At 46.1% G+C, this 24,654-nt stretch overlaps 1 protein-coding gene across 1 annotated transcript in view; it reads right to left on the bottom strand.

Annotated features, from left to right (window-relative positions):
• Nucleotides 1–16,920: 16,920 nt before the first annotated feature.
• Nucleotides 16,921–24,654, bottom strand: part of LOC129707501 (collagen alpha-1(XIV) chain-like) — a 113,894-nt gene continuing 106,160 nt past the window's right edge. Inside the window, 4 exon segments of the mRNA XM_055652589.1 lie at nucleotides 16,921–16,980; nucleotides 18,239–18,316; nucleotides 23,370–23,450; nucleotides 23,452–23,558. Coding sequence (XP_055508564.1) covers nucleotides 23,370–23,450; nucleotides 23,452–23,558 — 188 coding nt within the window. The 3' untranslated portion in view covers nucleotides 16,921–16,980; nucleotides 18,239–18,316.

A 24,654-nucleotide genomic window follows, 5' to 3' on the forward strand; every position in this document is an offset into this window, starting at 1 on the left:
ATTGATGGCACAAAGTTGGTGATAGTTCACCGTGTTGGTCAATTGCGTAATGCTTATTCTCGCCACCGTTGGCATTTCCCTGTTCTGATGCACTTAAACGGGCAGTAATTCTGTCTGACAAAGAGCAGGAGATGTCACTTTGCCAACATTCTCTCACAACCACAAAGGAAGCCTTATTGATTTCATGCTAGTTGCAGTGAATGCTATGATAAAATAGTATTGAGTTTCACCACACATGATCCTGCATAGTTATGCTGTCGATGAAGAAACATTAAAATGTTGAGTGAAGAAATCTTCAAATATCCCTCTGATGTTTGTCTATTGCAACAGGTCAATGGGCCTGTCCCACTTAGGCTATTTTTAGGTGACTGCCGGCGACTGTCATAGTCGTAGCAGGTCGCTGAAAAACCGGCGACTGACCCCCCCCCGCCACCCCCCCCCAACATATAATGTGAAATAGAATTATTACTTCAGCGACTACGTCAGGAGAAGTCAAGCCAACATGTGGAAAATCCAGCGGTGACCAGAAAGACGCTGCAACTCTTTGGGCGACTGAGGAGACTACTCACTACGCGCAGGACGTTTCCGAAGTGTGCGCATGTGCGAAGTATTTCGGGCGGGAAAAGCCTGCAGAATCAGCCATGTTTGCCAGACGTTTCTGAGTTTGTGTATTGCAGAAATAAGTTGCTTAAAGCTTAAATAAAGTTAAGTTAATTACGAGCAGTGAAAATTTCATTTATCTCACAACACATGTAACACCCTGGCAACCAATGGGCGACAGCCTATCGCCTGTAGTCACCTAAGTGGGACAGGCCCATTAGTAGGCAACTGATGCCTATGTTAAGGTAGCAGGCATTAGAATGATGCCAATATTAGTGAGGCGTTCTGGCACAGCTGGTAGATGGCTGCCTTACAGCGCCAGAGGCTGAGGTTGGATCCTGACTACGGGTTCCGTCTGTGTGAAGTTTGCACGTTCTCCCTGTGACCACATGGGTTGCCTCCGGGTGTTCCCGTTTCCTCCCACATCCCAAAGACGTGCGGGTTTGTAGGTTAATTGGCTTCTGTAAAATTGTCCCTTATGTGTAGGGAGTGGATGAGAATGTCTTGTACTTCCGGTGGTGCTGGTGCCAGCAGCCTCCACCTACAGCCCGGTATCTTTTTGTTTTTTTGTTTATTTAGTTATGTTAAAGTGTATTTTTTTGTGTTTTTTGGTGTTTTTATGTGGGGGAAGAGGGCACGGTGCGGGGGATACCGTCCTTCAGCCGCTTCCTGGTGAGGACATGACTATTATTTGAGTCGCGTCCTCGCTCCCCCCCCCTCCCCCCACAGCGGCCTACCTACCTGGATTGGTGCGGCCTTTCCTGCCGGGATCGACCGGAGCTCCAGCAGCTGCGGGACAGCGCTGAAACATCGCGGGGCTGGCGATGCCTTACCGGGGGTCACCGTCTGGAGCCCGGAGTGCTGGACCTGCTGCACCGACATCATGGAGCTGCGGTTTGCAGAGCTCCCAACGCGGGCGGCGCTGACTAACAACGCGGGGTCCTGCGACTCTGCCCAGCTCGGCCTGTGGACTTAGGAGCTGCAGACTCCGGCTGCGGGAGGCGGCTGATCAGGAGGTCCGGGCCGCTGAGGAGGAGGATGCTCACCGTCGGGGCTCGGCGTCGGCGTTCCACCAGCCCGGCGTGAGGGCCTGAACATCGGGCCACCCGGGGCGGCGACTGCGGGTGCTCGGAAGGCCCCGACCACGGATGGACACGGAGGGGAGGCTGGCTGGACTATGGTGCCTTCCTCACCTGGGTGCCATTTATGTTATGTTGTGTCGTGGACTTTCTGTGTTTGTGCTTTTGTTAAATTTTTAATTCAATTTCAATTTTATTTTTAATATGTTTTATTATTTATTTATTATTTATTTTTATTATTTTTCTTGTGATTTTTTTTAACGATACTGCCTGTAAGGGAAATTCATTTCGTTGTCTCAAAGTGAGGCAACGACAATAAAATTTGAATACAAGAATACAAGAATACAAGAAAGTGGGATAACATAGAACGTGAGAACAGGTGATTGATGGTCAGCATGGGCTCGATGGGCAGAAGGGCCTGTTTCCACGCTGTATCGTTAAATGAAACTAAATATTGTTAACATTGTTACCTCATCTGTAGATGAGAGACATTTAACACAATCCAAAGCAAATCAAACCAAATGCTGGCTGGTTAGCAGGCAACAAAAGCTTTTCGCTGTACCTCGGTACAGGTGACAATAAACTAAATGAACCTTACCTGCCATCGCTTTCCACGATACAAACTCATCTTAAATGAGTTTAATTTATTGTCATGCATACTGAGGTAGAGTGAAAAACCCTTTGTAGTGTGTGAACCAGACAGTGAAGAGAATGTATACTGGATATACTTGGTTTATACTCTCTAGAATTTAGAAGATTGAGGGGGGATCTTATAGAATCTTACAAAATTCTTAAGGGGTTGGACAGGCTAGATGCAGGAAGATTGTTCCCGATGTTAGGGAAGTCCAGGACAAGGGGTCACAGCTTAAGGATAAAGGGGAAATCCTTTAAAACCGGGATGAGAAGAACTTTTTTCACACGGAGAGTGGTGAATCTCTGGATCTCTCTGCCACAGAGGGTAGTTGAGGCCAGTTCATTGGCTATATTTAAGAGGGAGTTAGATGTGGCCCTTGTGGCTAAGGGGATCAGGGGGTATGGAGAGAAGGCAGGTACGGGATACTGAGTTGGATGATCAGCCATGATCATATTGAATGGCGGTGCAGGCTCGAAGGGCCGAATGGCCTACTCCTGCACCTAATTTCTATGTTTCTATACGATTACAAGCAAGCTATCCACAGTGTACAGATACACGATAAACGGAATAGACCAATAACACACTTCTGGGGAGAACATTGGCCCTTAATTCACATTATAGAAACATAGAAACATAGAAAATAGCTGCAGGAGTAGGCCATTCGGCCCTTCGAGCCAGCACCGCCATTCAATATGATCATGGCTGATCATCCAACTCAGTATCCTGTACCTGCCTTCTCTCCATACCCCCCGATCCTTTTAGCCACAAGGGCCACATCTAACTCCCTCATAAATATAGCCAATGAACTGGCCTCAACTACCTTCTGTGGCAGAGAATTCCACAGATTCACCACTCTCTGTGTGAAAAAAGTTTTCCTCATCTCGGTCCTAAAAGACTTCCCCCTTATCCTTAAGATGTGACCCCTTGTTCCGGACTTCCCCAACATCGGGAACAATCTTCCTGCATCTAGCCTGTCCAACCCCGTAAGAATTTTGTAAGTTTCTATAAGATCCCCCCTCAATCTTCTAAATTCTAGCGAGTACAAGCTGAGTCTATCCAGTCTTTCTTCATATGAAAGTCCTGACATCCCAGGAATCAGTCTGGTGAACCTTCTCTGTACTCCCTCTATGGCAAGAATGTCTTTCCTCAGATTAGGAGACCAAAACGGTACGTTATTTCACGTTTGAAATTAATTCTACCGTAAATTTGACCTCAGGTTTTAGTTGAATCATAAATGATCAGATATGTAATTTGGCATAACGACTGCCAATGGCCACAAAATGGTTCAGGTCGGCACTGCATTAATTCAATTTACTGAGGGATAATTGACTAAAGCTACAGTCACAGTCACACCCATCTCTCAAGGCAACAGCTATCACTTTGTCATTTGCATTTCAATTGCATTCAAGCCTTTCTTTTGTTCAGATTATTTCCAGAGAATTACATTCATTGAAATTACCGTGGGAGGAACAAAGTCAAAGTAATGATGAGAAGAAACAAAATTATATTTATGTAACTTGAAAGTTTTGGGAAGATTATGGGCCATGATATAATTTGTTAGATTCTCTATGAGAATGTAGGGTGGGGCAAGATCATGGAGAGGCTTTGAAGTCATTTCCATCTGTGTGAAATTATAGATTGGTTTAAAATTTAATTTCACATCTTCATCTGTTGTGCTTTTACCTCATGTTCATCATCGGCTGTCACTCGAAACGAATATGATTGTCCTCTCATGGAGGACGCCTGTGCGTGACTTTGTTTAACGTGGGGAGACTGGTGCACGGACAGCCACCACACGGTCCTTGACAGATCTGGGTCAGGATCCAGTGGCATGGAGTCCAAGATTTTTCTGCTGCAGCCTTCATCCGCCTTCCCAGCCGTTGTGACGCTCCACTAAGGTCAGCCATCGTCCTCCGCCTGTTCCACCGTTGAGGTCTTGGTTGGATCGCTCTTTGTCAGGGACCTCCCCCTCGCCCTTACCGCCATGGGTGGCCCTACCAGGAGCGTAGCATCGCTCTCAGGATCTCAGGTCCACACAAGCTTCTCCACCACGACAAGGTGACAATAACCTCATGTCCTGGTGACATTAAAAAAAATCACCACCTTACCCTTCCCTGTATTCTGAAACTTATTCTCTCTCATTTAAACTCGTCAACAAATCAACAATTTTTTTTTGATTTATTGCCATTGACCAACGTGGCACAGTGGTGCAGCTGGTAGAGCCACTATGTCACGGCAGTGCCAGTGGCCTGGGTTTAATTCTGACCTCGGATGCTGCCCGTGTGGAATTTGCACGTTCGACCCGTGACTGCGTGGGCTTCCTCCGGGAGTTCCGGTTTCCTCCTACAAAGACGTGCAAATTGGTCGCTGTAAATAGCCCCCCTAGTGTGCGGGTGAATGTCGGGACCTGGGGGTATTGATGACAATATGGAGAGGATAAAGCTGCTTTAGATTAGTGTAGGCAGACAAAAATGCTGGAGAAACTCAGCGGGTGAGGCAGCATCTATGGAGCGAAGGAATAGGTGACGTTTCGGGTCGAAACCCTTCTTCAGATTAGTGTAGGATTAGTGTCAATCAGTGGTTGGACACAGTGGGCCAAAAGGTGTGTTTCCATGTTGTACCCCACTCATTTAAAATAGTCAAATGACGTACCGTGACATCTTTGAGACGTTGGAAGAAACAAGAGCATCTGGTGGACACGCTCGCAGTTGTGAAAAGAACATGCCAACTCTACACAGATGGAAGATATTGAGATGTGAAAGGGAGTGCAGTGTTTAAAAATCACAAGCTTCGAGAGTCCTTACAAAAAGTGAGATAATTTGGCATCTTACGTTTTCTAATCCTCGCTAGTATTCAGGATGACATTCCACAGACTCTCTGGAGCATGTTTATTTCAAAAATCCCAAAACTAAACCAAACTAAAGTCTTCTCCAAAGAAATTATAGAGGTCAGGACATCTTAACTTAAACAGTACCAAGAAATAAGCCATGATATGTGTTCATGTTTCTCCAGTTGGAGACGAAACGTATTGAAAATCCTCCTGAATACTCAAGTGATCCACAACAGCTGGTTATACGAGCATTTAAGTTGCAGAAAATGTACGTAACATTGTGGCACTGAAGAGAGATTTGGAAGACTTTTATAGTTGAGTGATATATGTTGCTGACTGACTGAAATCTTCAAACCAAAGAAGGATAACATTGTGGACGAGAGAGGGAGCAGAGAGATTTGGGGGGGAGAAGAGAGGGGGGGAGACTTTTATAGAGTGGAGCGAGAGAGGGGGGGGCGTGAGCATAGAGGGGGCTGAGAGGGGGGAGCGAGAAGGATGACTGAAGGAGGGGGGGGGGAGAGGAGCGAGAGGAGGGGGAGCGAGAGAGAGAGAGAGAGGGGAGAGAGGGGCGAGAGAGGGGGAGCGAGAGAGAGAGAGAGGAGAGAGAGGTTGGGGAGGGGGGGGGGAGCGAGAGGGGAGGAGCGAGAGAGGGGGGGGAGCGAGAGAGGGGGGAGGGAGAGAGGGGGGGGGCGAGAGAGGGGGGGGGAGCGAGAGAGGGGGGGGAGCGAGAGAGGGGGGAGCGGAGCGAGAGAGGGGGGAGCGAGAGAGGGGGGAGCGCGAGAGGGGGGGGAGAGAGAGAGAGGGGGGAGAGCGAGAGGGGGGGAGAGAGGGGGGGAGAGAGAGAGAGAGAGAGAGAGAGAGAGAGAGAGAGAGAGAGGGAGAGAGAGAGAGGAGCACAAGAGAACTACTGAAGCTGGAGTATAATACAAGTATAAAGTAACAGTGAGACAGGCAGCATCTATGGAGGGAATGGATCAGTGACGTTTCGAATTTGGGAACCTTTGTCAGCCTCCAGCCCCTATTTGTGTTGCACTTAAACTGTGAGCTTTTCTGTAATAGCAGACACAATGTCTTCTTAGTTTTAATTATCATTTTAAAGATCGAGCAATTCAAATTAATTGAGATTAAAACCAAGCTAAATAAAACTTTGGGGTCCTGTTTCTGCGCTGTGTATCTCTAAAATAAAATAAACACCTCTGACACAACAATTGTAGTTTATATTATTATAAGTATTTATAAATACTTTATTTGTATCACAATTATTTATTTGGTTTTTTTTGCTTTTTTCATATCACACATCTGGCATGTTCAAGCCAGATAAGTGAGTTTATTGTCATGTGTCCCTGATAGGACAATGAAATTCTTGCTTTGCTTCAGCACAACGGAACATAGTAGGCATTGACTACAAAACAGATCAGTGTGTCCATATACCATTATATACGTAAATACACACATGAATAAATAAACTGATAAAGTGCAAATAACAGATAATGGGCTATTAATGTTCAGAGTTTTGTCCGAGCCAGGTTTAATAGCCTAATGACTGTGGGGAAGTAGCTATTCCTGAACCTGGTCGTTGCAGTCTTCAGGCTTGTTCAAATGTATTATGCAATATATTTTATTATAAGAATATCTGTATGCGTTTTCTTGTATGCATGAATTTTCTAATAGATGTATGTAATTATTGTACATGGGATATGGGGATTTTGTACAAGGGATATGGGGAGAAGGCAGGAACGGGATACTGATTTAGGACGATCAGCCATGATCATATTGAATGGCAGTGCAGGTTCAAAGGACCAAATGGCCTATTCCTGCAACTAGTTTCTATGTATATAATGTCTCATATCTGTATGTATGTATTTTCTTAGTTTAGTTTCTTGTCACACTACGGTACAGTTAAAAGCTTTTTTGTTGCGTGCTATCCTGTCAGCGGAAAGACTACACATGATAACATCGAGCTGTCCACAGTGTACAGTGCAATGTATTTTTTTGCATGTATCTCGTGGATTATTTAAGGCAGATACAAAGTGTTGGAGAGACTCAGCGGGTGAGGCAGCATCCCTGGAGAGAAGGAATGGGTGAGGGGGGGGGGGGGGGGGGGGCAGTATATATATGGGCTTGTGTTGTATCATGCATCTGGTATGTTCCATTGCCGTTTGTCGCCAATTTCCGGATATTTGTGCTGTTGTGGGTCTGTTTGTTGATCATCTAAACATATAGCCTTGGCGGCTCCTTCAGTAGTTTATCAAAAGAGGCTGTTCGGAATCCCATTTTACGTACACGGCGGGAGTGAGTAGGAGGAAAAGCTAGCCTGTCTTATGGGAACTTTGCACAAAAACAATTAGGAGATGAGGATTTATAACAGCAAATGCGTCATGTGTGGTATATTGCAGAGTATAAACTCTCCAATGTAACTGTGCATAAACCTAGCAACTTACTGAAACACTGCAACACGAACTATGCAGTGGAAATTATTTAGAAATGCTCTCTCTTAGCAACCAGACAAAGTTTGGAAAACTACAAATAATTTTCAAGGAATCAAATTACTGTGTATGATTCAATATGTCTGCAAAGTAGCCTAAAGTGGTCTTGTATATATGGTGCTTCCAGGATTAGGTACAGAATATGGGAGCTTTGGGCGAGTTCTTTATCTTGGACTTCAGCCTTACTCTCCTGATGTTTGGACACATGTACAATCAGTGTCCAAGGACATGTTTGCAGACTATGGGTTTGGACTATTTCCCCATTGTTGAGTCTTGTACTTGCGAACAGTCCCACTTAGGGCATGTCCCACTTAGGTGACTGCCAGGGACTAGTTTTAATTGGATTCACCTGCGACACCTGGGGGCAACCTACAACAGCAAAAATTGTCGCCACTGCCACCGAAAAGTGTTCAACATGTTGAAAATTTTGCAGCAGACACCTATAGTTGGCCAAAAAAAAAAAAAAAAAAAAATCGCCTAAGTGTGATAGGCCTTTTTAAAAAAAAAACACAACGTCCTCATCCTCAAAACATTGTATTTTGCTTCAATTGTTGCCTTTCCACTCTCCTCTCTAATGTAGAGCAGAACAAAGGTGGTAGAACTGTTGCTTCACTGCGCCAGAAACAAGGGTTCGATCCTGATCTCGGTGGAGTTTGCATGTTATTCCCGTGACCACTTGGGTTTCCTCCAGGTGCCCTGGTTTCCTCCCACTTCCCAAAAACATGCAGGTTTGGAGGTTAATTGGCTTCTATGAATTGCCTCCAGTGTAGATTGAGAGAGTGTGTGTGTGTGTGTGTGTGTGTGCGTGTGAAGGGGAGACGGGGAGAAGATGAGGGGAAGGGAGGGTGCTCAGCATCGCCAAGGACTGCTCTCACCCCAACCATGGACTGTTTACCCTCCTACCATCCGGGAGGCGCTACAGGTCTCTCCGATGCTGAACCAGCAGGTCGAGGAACAGCTTCTTTCCGGCGGCTGTCACTCTACTCAACAACGTACCTCGGTGACTGCCAATCACCACCTCCCCCCCCCGGACACTTATTATTATTTATTCAAATCGTTTGCTATGTCGCTCTTCCAGGGAGATGCTAAATGCATTTCGTTGTCTCTGTACTGTACACTGACAATGACAATTAAAATTGAATCTGAATCTGATAGAGAGAGAGAGAAAAAAAGAGAGAGATTGATTGAGAGAGAGAGAGATTGTGCGTGTGTGCGAAAACTGGAGTAAAATTCAAAGTTCTGGTGTTACAGTGGGACAGGCACCATCTATGGAGGGAATGGATCGGTGATGCTTCAGGTTGGGACCCTTCATCTGCCTCGAGCCTTTGTGTGTTTTGCACTTGTACCGTGAGTTTTATTTTCTGTAACAGCAGACACGATGTCTTCTTAGTTTTAATATATATTTTAAGTTCTTTGATGCAACTTTAAGAATGATTGCTGCTGTCTGTCGAGCAAATTAGATCATCTGCAGTTGCTCCATTTCCGTTCACCACAGACCCTGGGTGCCAAGCAAGGTGCACCTGGAGCCAATAGAAGGGTCTCGACCCGAAACGTCACCCATTCCTTTTCCCCAGAAAAGCTGCCTGACCCATTGAGTTACTCCAGCACTTTATGTCTATCTTCACTGTAAACAAGCATCTGCAGTTCTTTCCTACTCATTTATTCAGAGGATCCCCGTCCCATTAGTCATCATCACCATCACAGTATCTACAAGCTAGAGCAGCTAAACATTTTTTCTCACAGAGAGTGGCGAGTCTGTGGAATTCTCTGCCTCAGAGGGCGGTGGAGGCTGGTTCTCTGGATGCTTTCAAGAGAGAGCTAGATAGAGCTCTTAAAAACAGGGGATATGGGGAGAAGGCAGGAACGGGATACTGATTGGGGATGATCAGCCATGATCACATTGAATGGCGGTGCTGGCTCAAAAGACTGATGGCCTACTCCTGCACCTATTTTCTATGTTTCTAAACGATTCTAATTAATCTCTACGTCTCAATTGACACCCCACCCCCTCCCTCCCCCTCCTCTCTCTCTCTCTCTCTCTCCCTCTCAGTATTTCGATCTCCAAGAGCACATCTCTAAGCTGCAGTTTACAAATTTGCCGGTGGTATTTTGGTGCAATCTGTTGAATGGTGCAACGATGTGACCCGTAATTATAGGCAGGCTGTAAAACAGCAAGGCATTCTATAAATCAGACATCCTTCCATAGACACAACATGCTGGAGTAACTCAGCGGGACAGGCAGCATCTCTGGAGAGAAGGAACATGCGGCGTTTTGAGTCGAGACCCTTCTTCAGTCTGCAGTCCCAAACGTCACCCATTCCTTCTCTCCAGAGATGCTGCCTGTCCCGCTGAGTTGCTCCAGCGTTTTGTGTCTATCTTCGGAGTAAACCAGCATCTGCAGTTCCTTGCTACACCAGCTTTATCCGTTCAGAGTCCTTGGCTACCTCTGTCTCAGCCTTCCAGCTGTGGTGTACTGCCCTTTCAGTCCGCTTCTGAGCAGCAATCTCACCCGCAATGTCATTCCACCCTTCAGTGAAGAGTTACATCCTATTTCTAAAACCTACCTGTCTCTTGTTCCCTCTGTCTTCTTGCAATGGGACACCATCCCAGTCCTGGTCTCAGTCCTTCCATCTGCCTTCAACCTGTTGCAGCTGTTAACTAGCCATTATAGTCCCCTCCATATCTCACCTCACTAATTGCATAGAATCAGTACTGGGCCAATCGGGAACAAATTCACAAATTATAGGTATAGAATTAGTCCATTCGGCCCATCTACTCCACCATTCAATCATGGCTGATCTCTGCCTCCTAATCCCATTTTCCTGCCTTCTCCCCAAAAAGGGCCTGTCCCACTATACGAGTTTACCCAAGAGCTCTCCCGAGTTTAAAAAAAAAAAAGCTCATGGTAAGCACGTGGAATCTGCGTAGCGGGTACGTCGGAGCTCGGGGACGTCTCTTAGCGGCTCGTAACGCTAACGGCAGGTACTCGGGAAACGCGGTAAGCTCGTGAAGATTTTTCCACATGTTGAAAAATGTCCACGAGAGCCCCGAGTATCTACGAGTGGCCATTACAGTAATTCTCTGAGTTCGAATCAGGGGAAACTCGGGAGAACTCTTGAATTAGCTCGTACATTGGGACAGGGCCCTGAACCCTGGACCCCCGTTCTAATCAAGAATTTGTCTAACTCTGCCTTAAAAATATCCACCAACGTGGCCTCCACAGCCCTCTGTGGCAATGAGTTCCACAGATTAACTACCCTCCGACTAAAGAAGTTCCTCCTCACCTCCTTTCTAAAAGAGCGCCCTTTAATTCTAAGGCTATGACCTCTGGTCCTAGACTCTCCCACCAGTGGAAACATCCTCTCCACATCCACTCTATCTATGCCTTTCATTATTCTGTAAGTTTCAACGAGGCCCTCCCTCAACCTTCTAAACTCCAGCATGTACAGGGCCAGTGCTGTCAAATGCTCATCATATACTAACCCACTCATTCCTGGAATCATTCTTGTAAACAGAGGAACAAACACGCTGTGAATCGATAGCTTCCTCCACTCACTTCCTCCTTGGGTCTTGTGGCCAAATCTTCACACATAGGTATTTTGCTCTGGTCAACTCAGAAAAAAGTTGCCCCTCAAGTTCCTATTAAAGCACCAGAGATCCGGGTCTGATCCCGACTACGGTTGCTGTCAGCACGGACTTTGTACATTCTCACCGTGGCCTGCATGGGTTTTCTCCGGGTGCTCCCGTTTTCCCCCACTCTCCAGAGCCGAACAGGTTTGCAGGTTAATTGACTTAGGTAACATTGTAAATTATCCCTAGTGTGTAGGATAGTGCTAGTGTATGGGGATCTCAGGTCGATGCGAACTCGGTGGGCCGAAGGGCCTGTTTCCATTCTGTATCTGTGAACTAAACAAAATCCTGCCCCCTCAACTTAATACCATTCCCACTGAGTGTTGATTCCCCTCTCCTGTGTAAAATATTGTGCATTCACTCTATCTTTTCAATAGACAATAGGTGCAGGAGTAGGCCATTCGGCCCTTTGAGCTAGCACCTCATTCATTTCCTCATTTTATACACTTCTCAGCCTCCTGCACTCCACGTAATAAAGTCCGCGCCTACCCAACCTCTCTCCTTAGCCTAATGTAAAAGTTAGTGTGGTTATCCTCCATCTTATTGAGCTTATTTAGTTGTATTTGCTGTTAACCTCCATTTTGTAAACGGCATGCTGGTAACAGTTTAAAATATTGGCCAATTTAGCTGCAAAAGCCTGTGAATCCTGGACAGAGCTTGTAACATAACGACCTTCGCTGTCTCAATGAGAATATAGATAAGGGATGCAAGCTGTAAGAAAAACAATAGGCCTGTTCTTCCCTTGCAGCTGTTCTGTTTCCCTGACTAATAGTTATACTTTGTTTCTTCCCCAATGCAGCTGAGGGGATCTATTGTGTTTAACTGAAGATCCTTTGTTATTAACCATGTGCTTGTGGCTGTTTTATGAGTATAAAGATGTGTGTAAAATCCTCTGTATCACCAGTCTGAACAGCGCCAGCCTTTGGTGTGGATCCTCTGAAAACATCACTGGCTGTTTTTCTATTTCACCTTCGTGACGCAGTAAAGTCTTTTTACAGATATTTTTGACTCTTTGATTTATTCTACCATCTGATTGAAGTGAACTTTAACACTATCCCCTCAAGTAAACTTACAAAATTCTTAAGGGGTTGGACAGGCTAGATGCAGGAAGATTGCTCCCGATGTTGGGGAAGTCCAGGACAAGGGGTCACAGCTTAAGGATAAGGGGGAAATCCTTTAAAACCGAGATGAGAAAAACATTTTTCACACAGAGAGTGGTGAATCTCTGGAACTCTCTGCCACAGAGGGTAGTTGAGGCCAGTTCATTGGCTATATTTAAGAGGGAGTTAGATGTGGCCCTTGTGGCTAAGGGGATCAGAGGGTATGGAGAGAAGGCAGGTACGGGATACTGAGTTGGATGATCAGCCATGATCATATTGAATGGCGGTGCAGGCTCGAAGGGCCGAATGGCCTACTCCTGCACCTAATTTCTATGTTTCTATGTTTCTAAGTCCTGGCAACATCTTTGTAAATCTTCTCCGCACTCTTTCCATGGAGGTTTCTTTGAAGGGATGTTTCATTGGTATCCATAGTTCTTTAGTTCTCTCAGTATCAGACATCAAAGGTAATGGGGAGAAGGCACAAGGATGGAGTTGAAAGGAAAAGATAGGTCAGCCATGATTAAATGGCAGAGTAGACTCAACGGGCTGAATGGCCTAATTCTGCTCCTATCACTTATGAACTCATGTTGTTTCCTATTTTTATTTCCTTTATTCAACACATCTCTCTCCAGTTGTGCGTTTGTCGGCACTGGGCCTGTACTCGCTGGAGTTTAGAAGGATGAGGGGACCCCTCATTGAAACTTGCTGAATAGCGAAAGGCTTGGATAGAGTGGATGTGGAGAGGACGTTTCCACTAGTGGGAGAGTCTAGAACTAGAGGTCATAGCCTCAGAATTAAAGGACGTTCCTTTAAGAAGATGAGGAGGAATTTCTATAGTCAGGGTGTGGTGGATCGGTGGAATTCTTTGCCACAGGAGGCTGTGGAGGCCAAGTCAATGGATAATTTTAAGGCAGAGGTAGATAGATTCTTGATTAGTACGGGTGTCAGGGGTTATGGGGAGAAGGCAGGAGAATGGGGTTAGGTAGGGTAGACGATGGGCCGAATGGCCTAATTCTCCTCCTATCACTTATGACCTTATGTATCCATTCTGGATAGTTCACATAATTAATTCTAATTGACAGTCGAAAAATACATTGGCTTAAAATACATTTAATCGTGTGTTTGCAAAATTGGAAAACATTTAACGTGTAAACATGAATTGAGTACAGACATTTAAAAAATCTGCAACTTTGTGAGGATGCCTACATTTTAAAATTAGTCCTGCAGCATGGATTTGACATCTAATTAACCAACATTTTACATTTGAGAAGAATATTTAAGACATAAACCATATTTAATTCAGAACACATGATTATTTTGTGAAAATGTAACAAGCGATGTTGACCGGGAAATGTTTACATTCCAATATCCACATCTGGCAAAATTATACTGAGGCACCAAAGACAATGTTATAGTTGACACCAGTTGCAGCCTCACAGTGCCAGAGACCCAGGTTCGATCCCGACTCTGGGTGCTATCTGTACAGACTTTGCATTGTCATTCTGTGGTTTCCTCCAGCTGCTCCGGTTTCCTCCCACATCCCAAAGAAGTGCAGGTTTGTAGGTTAATTGGCTTCTGTAATTTGTCCCTAGTGTGTAGGATAGTGGTAGTGCTGGTGAACCTGTGTTCGCTGGTCAGTGCGGACTCAAACTAAACTAAACTAAATTTCAGTTCAACTATCACCTTGTGGCTGGACAAAAATGCTGGAGAAACTCAGCGGGTGAAGCAGCATCTACGGAGCGAAGGTATAGGTGGCGTTTCGGGTCTAGACTGATGTGGGGGTGGGGAAGAAGAAAGGAAGAGGCAGAGACAGTGGGCTGTGGGAGAGCTGGGAAGGGGAGGGGAAAGAGGGAGAAAGCAAGGACTACCTGAAATTGGGGGAAGTCACCTATTCCTTGGCTCCATAGATGCTGCCTCACCCGCTGAGTTTCTCCAGCATTTTTGTCTACCTTCGATTTTTCCAGCATCTGTAGTTCTTTCTTAAACAATATTCCAGGAAATGTGGAGCCCACAATGGTCCATTGTTGGCTGTGGGATAGGTGATAACGTGTTAACACACACAGTGGAACTCAATCAAACTAGTACGATGACAGTGAAACTAGTACGACGACTCGAGTGGGGGAGAGGATGGAGAGAGAGAGAGGGGATGCAAGGGTTTACTCAGGGACCCGAGAGCTTGATCTTGCTTTAACACATGCACACTTGTGATTCTAGCTCACGTATTGTGATTCAAAATATATCTCAGAGATTTCATGAGTAGGAAGGAACTGCAGATGTTGGTTTAAACCGAAGATAGACGCAAAAAGCTGGAGGAACTCAGTGGGACAGGCAGCATCTCTGGAGAGAAGGAATGGGTGACGTTTCGGGTCGACCCGAAACGTCACCGATTCCTTCTCTCCAAAGATGCTGCCTGTCCCGCTGAGTTCCTCCAGCTTTTTGCGTTTATCTTCAGAGAATTAATAGTCGCTGATTTCCCTGTGTTGGCTTTTATTACATCAGAATGTTTTATGAACACTCCATACGCCTCCCTGCCATCTTGTCTCCACTCGCCACAACTTGCGATTAAAACAATGCGATATGTAAACTTCCCTCCGTTTAAAAAAAGCATAGCATTTATCTGTGGCTCATTTAACTGAACACTCCATTAATACTGCATTTAATGTTGTTTTTCCATTCAAAACAAGTGTGGTGCCCATTGCCTCTGAATGATTCAAGGCAGCTGTTGAAATTCTTGCTCAGTTTCTGTGTCCGATTCACCTAATTAAAACAAAAATGTTAAAAAAATAAAATAAAAAATGGAAACAAGAAAATAAACACATTCATATTAAACATTTATTTTAGAGAAAGGATTAAATTAGAAGCTACACAGAAAAGCTGGAGAAACTCAGCGGGTGCAGCAGCATCTATGGAGCGAAGGAAATAGGCAACGTTTCGGGCCGAAACCCATAGATGCTGCTGCACCTGCTGAGTTTCTCCAGCTTTTTTGTGTACCTTCGATTCTCCAGCATCTGCAGTTCCTTCTTAAATATTAAATTAGAAGCTGCTTGGCTCAGAAACAGCTTTGTCCGCTGTGTTATCAGTGGGTCAGCTCGACATAGATTACAAGACCTACACCAAACCCAAACCCATTATGAGCAGACGAGGGCATTCGATCCAATTAGTGATCCCAGCCACCAAGACAGACGTGTACAGCAATTCGTTCTTCCCCCGCACAATCAAAGCATGGAATAATCTCCACCCAACTATAGTTACCCAACCAGATGTAACTAAATTTAAAGTAGATCTTTTTCTCCCAATAACCCTTTCTGGCTTAAGTCCTCCCTTCACCACCTCCAGTTTAAATTCCATTTGGAATATTTTGGAGGACCAAGAAACCAAGAACCAGGCTTCTGAACGATCCTTCCATAAGCTAGGGTACTGTCCGATTCACCTCTGCCCCATTGCGGACATTGGACTTTGTCTCTGGAACTGATGCGCTACAATGCTGAGAACTATGCACTCTGCATCTTCCCCTTTGATGCATCTATTGTACCTGAATTTGACAATTGTATTTATGTATGTTACGTCTTATCAGATTGTTGGCATGCGAAAAAAAAAATTCTTAGTGCACGTTGACGATAACAAACCTAAGCCTTTAATAGCAGGGTGGCACGGTGGCACAACGGTAGAGTTCCTGCCTTACGTCCCCAGAGACCCAAGTTCGATCCTGACTATGGGTGCTGTCTGGACAAGGTTTGTACGTTCTCCTGTGACTGTGAGGGTTTTCTCTAGTGTGTAGGATCGTGTTATGGGCCTGTCCCACTTACGTGATTTTTTGGGGCGTTTACAGGTGACTGCTGCAAAATTTTCAACATGTTGAAAAGTTTTCGGCGAGAGTGGCGACAATTTTTGCTGTCGTTGTAGGTTGTGGCAGGTGTCGCAGGTAAATTCCATTACAACTAGTCCCTGACAGTCGCCTAAAGAGTCGCCTGAGTGGAACAGGCCCATTAGTGTGCGGGCTGATCACTGGCCGCCATGGACTCTGTGGGCCGAAGGGCCTGTTTCCGCAGGATCTCTCCAAGGTCCAAAGCCTAACCTTTGCAGACAAGCTAGATGCAGGAAAACTGTTCCCAATGTTGGGGCGAGTCCAGAACCAGGGGCCACAGTCTTAGAATAAAGGGGAGGCCATTTAAATCTGAGGTGAGAAAAAACGTTTTCACACAGAGAGTTGTGAATTTGTGGAATTCCCTGCCACAGAGGGCAGTGGAGGCCAAATCACCAGATGGATTTAAGAGAGAGTTAGATAGAGCTCTAGGGGCTGGTGGAGTCAAGGGATATGTGGAGAAGGCAGGCACAGGTTATTGATTGGGGACGATCAGCCATGATCACAATGAATGGCGGTGCTGGCTCGAAGGGCCGAATGGCCTCCTCGTGCACCTATTTTGGATGTTTCTGTGATGCAGTTTCAGGAGCTGTTGATACTCACTTGCCGTGTTGAATGTATTGCAGGCAGAGATGTCACAGTCGCCCGCCGCACCTGGAGGCCCGATGGATCCAGGTAACCCCGGCAGGCCTGGGCGACCCGGGGGCCCAGGTAACCCCTGCGGCCCTTGCTTCCCACGTTTCCCCTCTCCCCGGGGCCCTGGTCAAGCAAACAAAGGTTAAAACCTGCTGCAAACGATGACGGAAATCCCTGGTACAAGACAGAACAGTGCCGCACCAGAACGGGCGCTTCAACGGTCAAGTATGTCGCGCGGCACGGTGGCGCAGCGGTAGAGTCGCTGCCTTACAGCGCCGGAGACCCGGCTTCCATCCCGACTACGGGTGCCGTCTGTACGGAGTTTGTACGTTCTCCCCGCGGGTTTTCTCCGAGATCCTCGGTTTCCTCCTACACTCCAAAGACGTACAGGTATGTAGGTTAATTGGCTTGCTGTAGGCTAGTGTTAATGTGCGGGGATCGCTGGTCGGCGCAGACCCGGTGGACCGAAGGGCCTGTTACCGCGCTGCATCTCTGAAAACTAAACCAAAGTAATAGCCCTGTCCCACGGTGAGAGTTCATTCCAAGAGCTCTCCTGAGTTAAAAAAAAAATCAAACTGGTGGTAAGCATGGAGAATGAACTTAGCGGGTACGTCGGAGCTCGGGGACGTCTTGTAACGCTAACGGCAGGTACTCGGGAAGACTCGCTAACGGCAGGTACTCGGGAAGACTCGTGAAGATTTTTCAACATGATGTCCACGAGAGCCCCGAGTACCGACGAGTGGCCATTACCGTAAATCTCCGAGTTCCAATCGGGGCAAACTCGGGAGAGCTCTTGGAATGAACTCGTACCGTGGGACAGGGCGTTTACCCTTGTACTCCAGCATTTTGTGTCTACCTTCGATTTAAACCGGCATCTGCTGTCCTTTCCTACATAATGTGCTTTGGATATCTGTGATTCAATTCTTTTAACATGTTTTATGCAAAGGTGGCAGGTCAAGTATTTATTTGCTGGTTATTCATATTCAGTTGTAGCTGGATTCCTCTAAAGCTAAGAGCACTCTGAAGATAGTTCCCAACCCAAAATCTTGCCTATCCATTCCCTCCATATACACAAATTCCCTCCATATACACAAATCAAAATTCATTTTGTTGTCTCTAATATGAGATAATGACAATAAATTGAATACAATACAATACAATGAATTGGTCCAGCCTTTTGTGTTTCGCCAAAGATTCCAGCATCAGCAGTTCGTTTTATTAATTTCAAAGTATTTCTTTGCACGTTCATAGCATTCAGTTTTAGCTAGATTCCTCTAAATCTTGGTTGACACCTGCTTCTGGTACGAGGGTTAACTAATTTTGAACCCTGTAGGTCGACCACAATTGAGAGGTAACTGAAGAGAATCATCTTGATTTGTACCTGGGGTTCCCCTTGGGCCTTCCGAGCCGGGCGCGTTGACCCCAGAACTTCCTTTCTGCCCCTTTTCACCAGGTTTACCTGTTGACAAAACATTTCAGACATAGAGAAGGTTGAAACTCCAAGGAACAGACTGTTCTCAGTTTCCTCCACTTGTACAGTGGCGCAGCCATCTCAATGACCGAGATCAGGTCCATTAGGCTTCCAGCTAAGATAGACAAAAAATGCTGGAGAAACTCAGCGGGTGAGGCAGCATCTATGGAGCGAAGGAATAGGTGGCGTTTTGGGTCGTGACCCTTCTTCAGACTGATGCGAGGGTGGGGGGAGGGGGGGGGGGTAAAGAAGAAGAAAGGAAGAGGTGGAGGCAGAGGGCTGAGGGAGAGCTGAGAAGGGATGGAGAAAGCAAGGACTACCTGAAATTAGAGAAGCCAATGTTCATACCGCTGGGGTGCAAACTGCCCAAGCGAAATATGAGCGGTGGGACTCACTCTGGACATGGAACAGGCCCACGGCAGAAAGGTCTGATTCAGAATGGGAGGGGGAGTTGAAGCGCTGGGCCACCGGGAGATCAGGTCGGTTAGTGGAGGTGTTGGGTGAAGCGAGAACATTGACTTCTCCAATTTCAGGTAGTCCTTGCTTTCTCCCTCCTTCCCCTCCCCTTCCCAGCTCTCCCACAGCCCACTGTCTCCGCCCCTTCCTTTCTTCTTCCCACCCCACCCCCACATCAGTCTGAAGAAGGGTCTCGACCAGAAACATCACCTATTCCTTCGCTCCATAGATGCTGCCTCACCCGCTGAGTTTCTGCAGCGTTCTTGTCTACCTTCGATTTTTCCTGCATCTGCAGTTCTTTCTTAAGCACAGGCTTTCCGTTCAGTTCAGTCCATTGTCACATGCACTGAGGTACAGCGGAAAGCTGCGTGCTAACCAGTCAGCAAGAAGACAATACGTGATTACAACAAATCCATTTGGTGTACAGATACATGATAAGGGAGTAATGTTTAGTGCAAGATAACGCCAGCAAAGTCCAGTCAAGGATAGTCTGAGACATCAAAGAGGTAGATAGTGGTTCAGGACTGCTCTCTGGTTGTGGTAGGATGATTCAGTTGCCTGATAACAGTTGGGAAGAAACTGTCCCTGAATCTGAATCTCAGGTTTAACATAAGCATCAGACATTTCCAATTTCATTCTTGTTGCCAGCAATCCCCCCAGTATTCAAACCGGGTCCATCACAGGTACTGACCTCCCCACCCGTCACAGAGATCTACAGGAGGCGCTGGCTCAGAAGGGCAGCCAATAGCATCAAAGACACACACACCACCCTGGCCACGCTCTCATTTCATTCGGACCATCGGGAAGAAGGCGCAGGAGTCTGAAAACCGTGACCACTAGATTCAAGGAAGGCCTCTTCCCAACAACCATCAGGCTGTAGAACACTACACAACACCTGACTGTGGGTGCTGTCTGTATGGAGTTTGCACTTCTCCCCATGATCTGCATGGGTTTCCTCAAAAATCTTTGGTTTCCTCCCACACTCCAAAGACGTATGGGCTAATTGACTTGCTGCAAATGTAAAATTGTCACTAGTGTGTGTAGGATCGTGTTAATGTGCAGATATCACTGGTCGGTGTGGACTCGATGGGCCGAAGGGCCTGTTTCCGCGCTGTATCGTTAAACTAAACTTAACTATGAAGCTCTGCAACTTTTATGGTTGCATTAAGGACCGCAGGTTGTTTTGCATTAGTGTTGTGTTATTATAGTTAATAACCATTTATGACTTTTTCCCTGTAACTGGCACTCTACGACACTGAGAACTATATTCTGCACCCTGTACATTGCCCTTGGCTCCAACTTAAGTTAAGTTTGACTTGAATGTACTTATGTATCACATAATTTGCATGCGATTGGTTTCACGATACGGGTGTCAGGGGTTGTGGGGAGAAGGCAGGAGAAAGGGGTTGAGAGGGAAAGATAGATCAGCCATGATTGAATGGCGGAGTAGACTTGATGGGCCAAATGGCCCAATTCCACTCAAATTCCTTACGACCATACTGTGCGTGACAATAAAAGATTTAAACCTAAATCACACAGTTTTCCCAGAGTCTCAAGAGTAATATATGAATTCAAAAGCCTGGCTTCGAGATCATTTTCTCGCGTGATTCTAACTCATCGGACTGAGCCAGCACTGGGGTTTGATTTGCACTGTGCTGGCAGATGAGAATATCGCCTAGAGACTACTGTGCCAAACTCAACATTCAAGGAAGGAACATGGAATTATATTCACTACGCTGTGCCAATTGCATTAAACATCGAACCGTAACTCAGCTAGCGTCTGAAACCGAATAATTATAGAAGCCATTGAAAGATACAGCATGGAAACAAGCCCTTCAGCCCACCAAATCCCCATTCACTGTATCCCACATTCTCATCAACTCCCGACAGGCTTAGGGCAATTTTATAGAGAAAAATGTAATTCAAAACTCCGAGTCTGTGAATGTCGGAGGAAAGTCTGGGTTTGATCCAGTCCTCGGGTGTTGTGCCTGCGTAGAGTTTGCACGTTCTCCCTGTGACCACGTGGGTTTTCCTCCAGGTGTCCTGGTTTCCTCCCACATCTCAAAGATGTGCAGATTTGTAGTTTGATTGGCCTTCTTAGAGTTGCCGTTAATGTGTAGGGACTGTGCGAAAATGTGGGATAGTATAGAATTAGCAATGTGAATGGCTGACCACACGTACTCGGTGGGCCGAAGGGCCTGTGTTGTTTCCATGCTGTTTCTCTAAAGTGAACTGGAGCAGGCAGAGGGAACACACACATGGTCACAGGGAGAACGTGCAAACTCCACACACACAGCCAAAGTCAGGATCGAACCCATGTAGCGCTGTGAGGCATCAGCACCACCTGCTGCACTAATGTGTCACCTTATTATTGCAACCATTGTCATTCTCACCAGAACAGATTAGTAATGGCATCCGAGGTTATGGTGAGAAAGGATGAAAATGGGGTTGAGAAAGATAGGTCTGACATGATTGAATGATGGAGTAGACTCGATGGGCCGAATGGCCTAATTCTGCTCCCAGAACGTATTGACCATGAACTTATGAAATAATGATTGGTATAGTTTAGAACCTTGTTGTAATTTAGCATTTTGACAGGTCATCATTATTTTGTACAACATTTGCAACGCAGATTATGACACAGGTATAATAGCATTTCATTGCATAAATCAGTGCATCTAAAACTATGTCAGTGTCATTCACCCGCGAGTCTTCATCACAAAATTTCATTCACCCTCGACTAAATGTTCTTATGTTTTTTAGCAATTTTCATCTTATTCTCCCTTGCGTATAATTTTATATATAATTTATTTTGTCAATAGACAATAGGTGCAGGAGTAGGCCATTCGGCCCTTCGAGCCAGCACCGCCACTCAATGTGATCATGGCTGATCACCCCCAGTCAGTACCCCGTTCCTGCCTTCACCCCATATCCCCTGACTCCGCTATCTTAAAGAGCCCCATATCTAGCTCTCTCTTGAAAGTATCCAGAGAACCGGCCTCCACCGCCCTCTGAGGCAGAGAATTCCACAGACTCACAACTCTCTGTGTGAAAAAGTGTTTAGCTGCTATAGCTTGTAGATACTTTGATGGTGATAGAAACATAGAAAATAGGTGCAGGAGTAGGCCATCCGGCCCTTCGAGCCTGCACCGCCATTCAATATGATCATGGCTGATCATCCAACTCAGTATCCTGTACCTGCCCTCTCTCCATACCCCCTGATCTGCTGTCTTCAAGAGCCCCATCTAGCTCTCTCTTCAAAGTATCCAGAGAACATGAGCAAATTACATAAATTAACTCATTAAGTGTTTATTTTATTCAACTTTTTGAACATCCTAAAAATATGTAGATAAAACGAGGAGTGAAAAAAAAAAGTTTAATTGCCACTGGAGTTGGAAAATCATTCGCTTAGAATGATTAAAAAAACGTCTGAACACTGGGCTTCAGCCCCATCCTACCCTTTCGGGCTTTGATTACTGCAGTTTTTTTCTCAGAAAACTAGCTCAAAAAACCATGGTCTTCCCTTAAAGGTTATATTACAGTAAATTCAGGAAATATCCTTACTACTTTGAAATTGGAAAACCATAGGTAGAGAGAAAAACAACATCATATTTCCAACTCCACTGCCATTAAAAGCAATAAGAGCTTCCTAACAACAGCTTTTTTAAGTATAGAAAAATATATATAAATAGACAATAGACAATAGGTGCAGGAGTAGGCCATTCGGCCCTTCGAGCCAGCACCACCATTCAATGTGATCATGGCTGGTCATCCCCAATCAGTACCCCGTTCCTGCCTTCACCCCATATCCCCCGACTCCGCTATCTTAAAGAGCCCCTATCTAGCTCTCTCTTGAAAGTATTCAGAGAACCGGCCTCCACCGCCCTCTGAGGCAGAGAAATCCACAGACTCACAACTCTCTGTGTGAAAAAGGGTTTCCCTCGTCTCCGTTCTAAATGGCTTACCCATTTCTCTGAATAAATGTAGTCATTCATCATTCATTCGCCCCTCTAGTTTCATTCACCCCAAAACTAATTTCATTCACACGTGGGTGAACCATTCACTAGTTTAAGAAGGTAGGCAAAAGTGCTGGAGAAACTCAGCGGGTGAGGCAGCATCTATGGAGCGAAGGAAATAGGCAACGTTTCGGGCCGAAATGTTGCCTATTTCCTTCGCTCCATAGATGCTGCCGCACCCGCTGAGTTTCACCAGCACTTTTTCCTACCTTCGATTTTCCAGCATCTGCAGTTCCCTCTTAACCACTTTAAGAAGCACTGGTCTAGATGAAGAATGTGAAGTTATGCACCTGTCCCACTTAGGAAACCTGAACAGAAACCTCTGGAGACTTTGCGCCCCACCCAAGGTTTCCGGAGGTTGCAGGTGGTTCCCGGAGGTTGCAGGTAGTGAAGCAGGTAGGGAGACTGACAAAAACCTCCGGGAACCGCACGGAAACCTTGGTTGGGGCGCAAAGTCTCCAGAGGTCTCCGTTCAGGTTTCCTAAGTGGGACAGGGGCATAGCCATTTCAACAAGGCGGCATTAACAGAATAAGATGCACGTATTTTTGAGCTGGGAGACACAAGGTACCTATCTCTCCAGGGTAGCCGGCTTTGCCAGCAGTGCCAGGCACGCCTGGTATTCCCGGCGCTCCTCGGTTTCCCGGTGGTCCTGGTTTTCCGGGTTCTCCGACCTCACCTGCCGGTCCCTGGATAATCCGTACAGGCGTGGGGTTCTTTGAGAACTCATTCAAGACCAAATCAAATTTCAACATGTGATCTAGTAATCAATAAACAAACAAAAGGTCAAGGTTACTATAAAAAGAACATCAGGTAAAATCTTCAAGAAGGAACTGCAGATGCTGGAAGATCGAAGATACACAAAATTGCTGGAGAAACTCAGCGGGTGCAGCAGCATCTATGGAGCGAAGGAAATAGGCGACGTTTCGGGCCGAAACCCTTCTTCAGACTGATGTAAAATCTGTTTTTATTTAGAGAACGTGGCACAGGGTGGCACAGTGGCTGCCATACCTTATCTTATAGAAACTTACAGAATTCTTAAGTGGTTGGACGGGCTAGATGCAGGAAGATTGTTCCCGTTGTTGGGGAAGTCCAGGACAAGGGGTCACAGTTTAAGGATAAGGGGGAAATCCTTTAGGACCGAGATGAGAAAAACATTTTTCACACAGAGAGTGGCGAATCTCTGGAACTCTCTGCCACGGAAGGTAGTTGAGGCCACAGTTCGTTGGCTATATTGAAGAGGGAGTTGGATGTGGCCCTTGTGGCTGAAGGGATCAGGGGGTATGGAGAGAAGGCAGGGACAGAATACTGAGTTGGATGATCAGCCATGATCATATTGAATGGCGGTGCAGACTCGTAAGGCCGAACATTCTATGTTTCTATACAGCGCCAGAGACCCAGGTTCGATCCTGACTATGGGTGCTATCTGTACGGGCTTTGTACGTTCTCCCCGTGACCACGTGGGTTTTCTCCTGGTGCTCCGGTTTCCTCCCACGCTCCGAAGACGTACAGGTTTGTAGGTGAATTGGCTTCAGTGAAAACGGTGTGTAGGATAGCGCTAGTGTACGGGGGATTCTGGTCAGAACGGACTCGGTGGGCCAAAGGGACTATTTCCGTGCCGGATCTCTAAAGTCCAAAGATACAGTGTGGAAACAGGCCCTTTGGCCCACCGAGTTTACACCAATCGGTAATCATCCGTTCACACTAGTTCTATCCTACACACAGTGGGCCAATCAACATGGAAACCAGAGCACCCGGAGAAAAGCCACGCGGTTACAGGGAGAACGTGCAAACTCCGCACAGACAGCACCTGCAGTCAGGATCAAACCCGGGTCTCTGGTGCTGTAAAACCAGCA

Source organism: Leucoraja erinacea, chromosome 21 (assembly GCF_028641065.1).
Source record: "Leucoraja erinacea ecotype New England chromosome 21, Leri_hhj_1, whole genome shotgun sequence".
Classification (NCBI taxonomy): Eukaryota; Metazoa; Chordata; class Chondrichthyes; order Rajiformes; family Rajidae; genus Leucoraja; species Leucoraja erinaceus.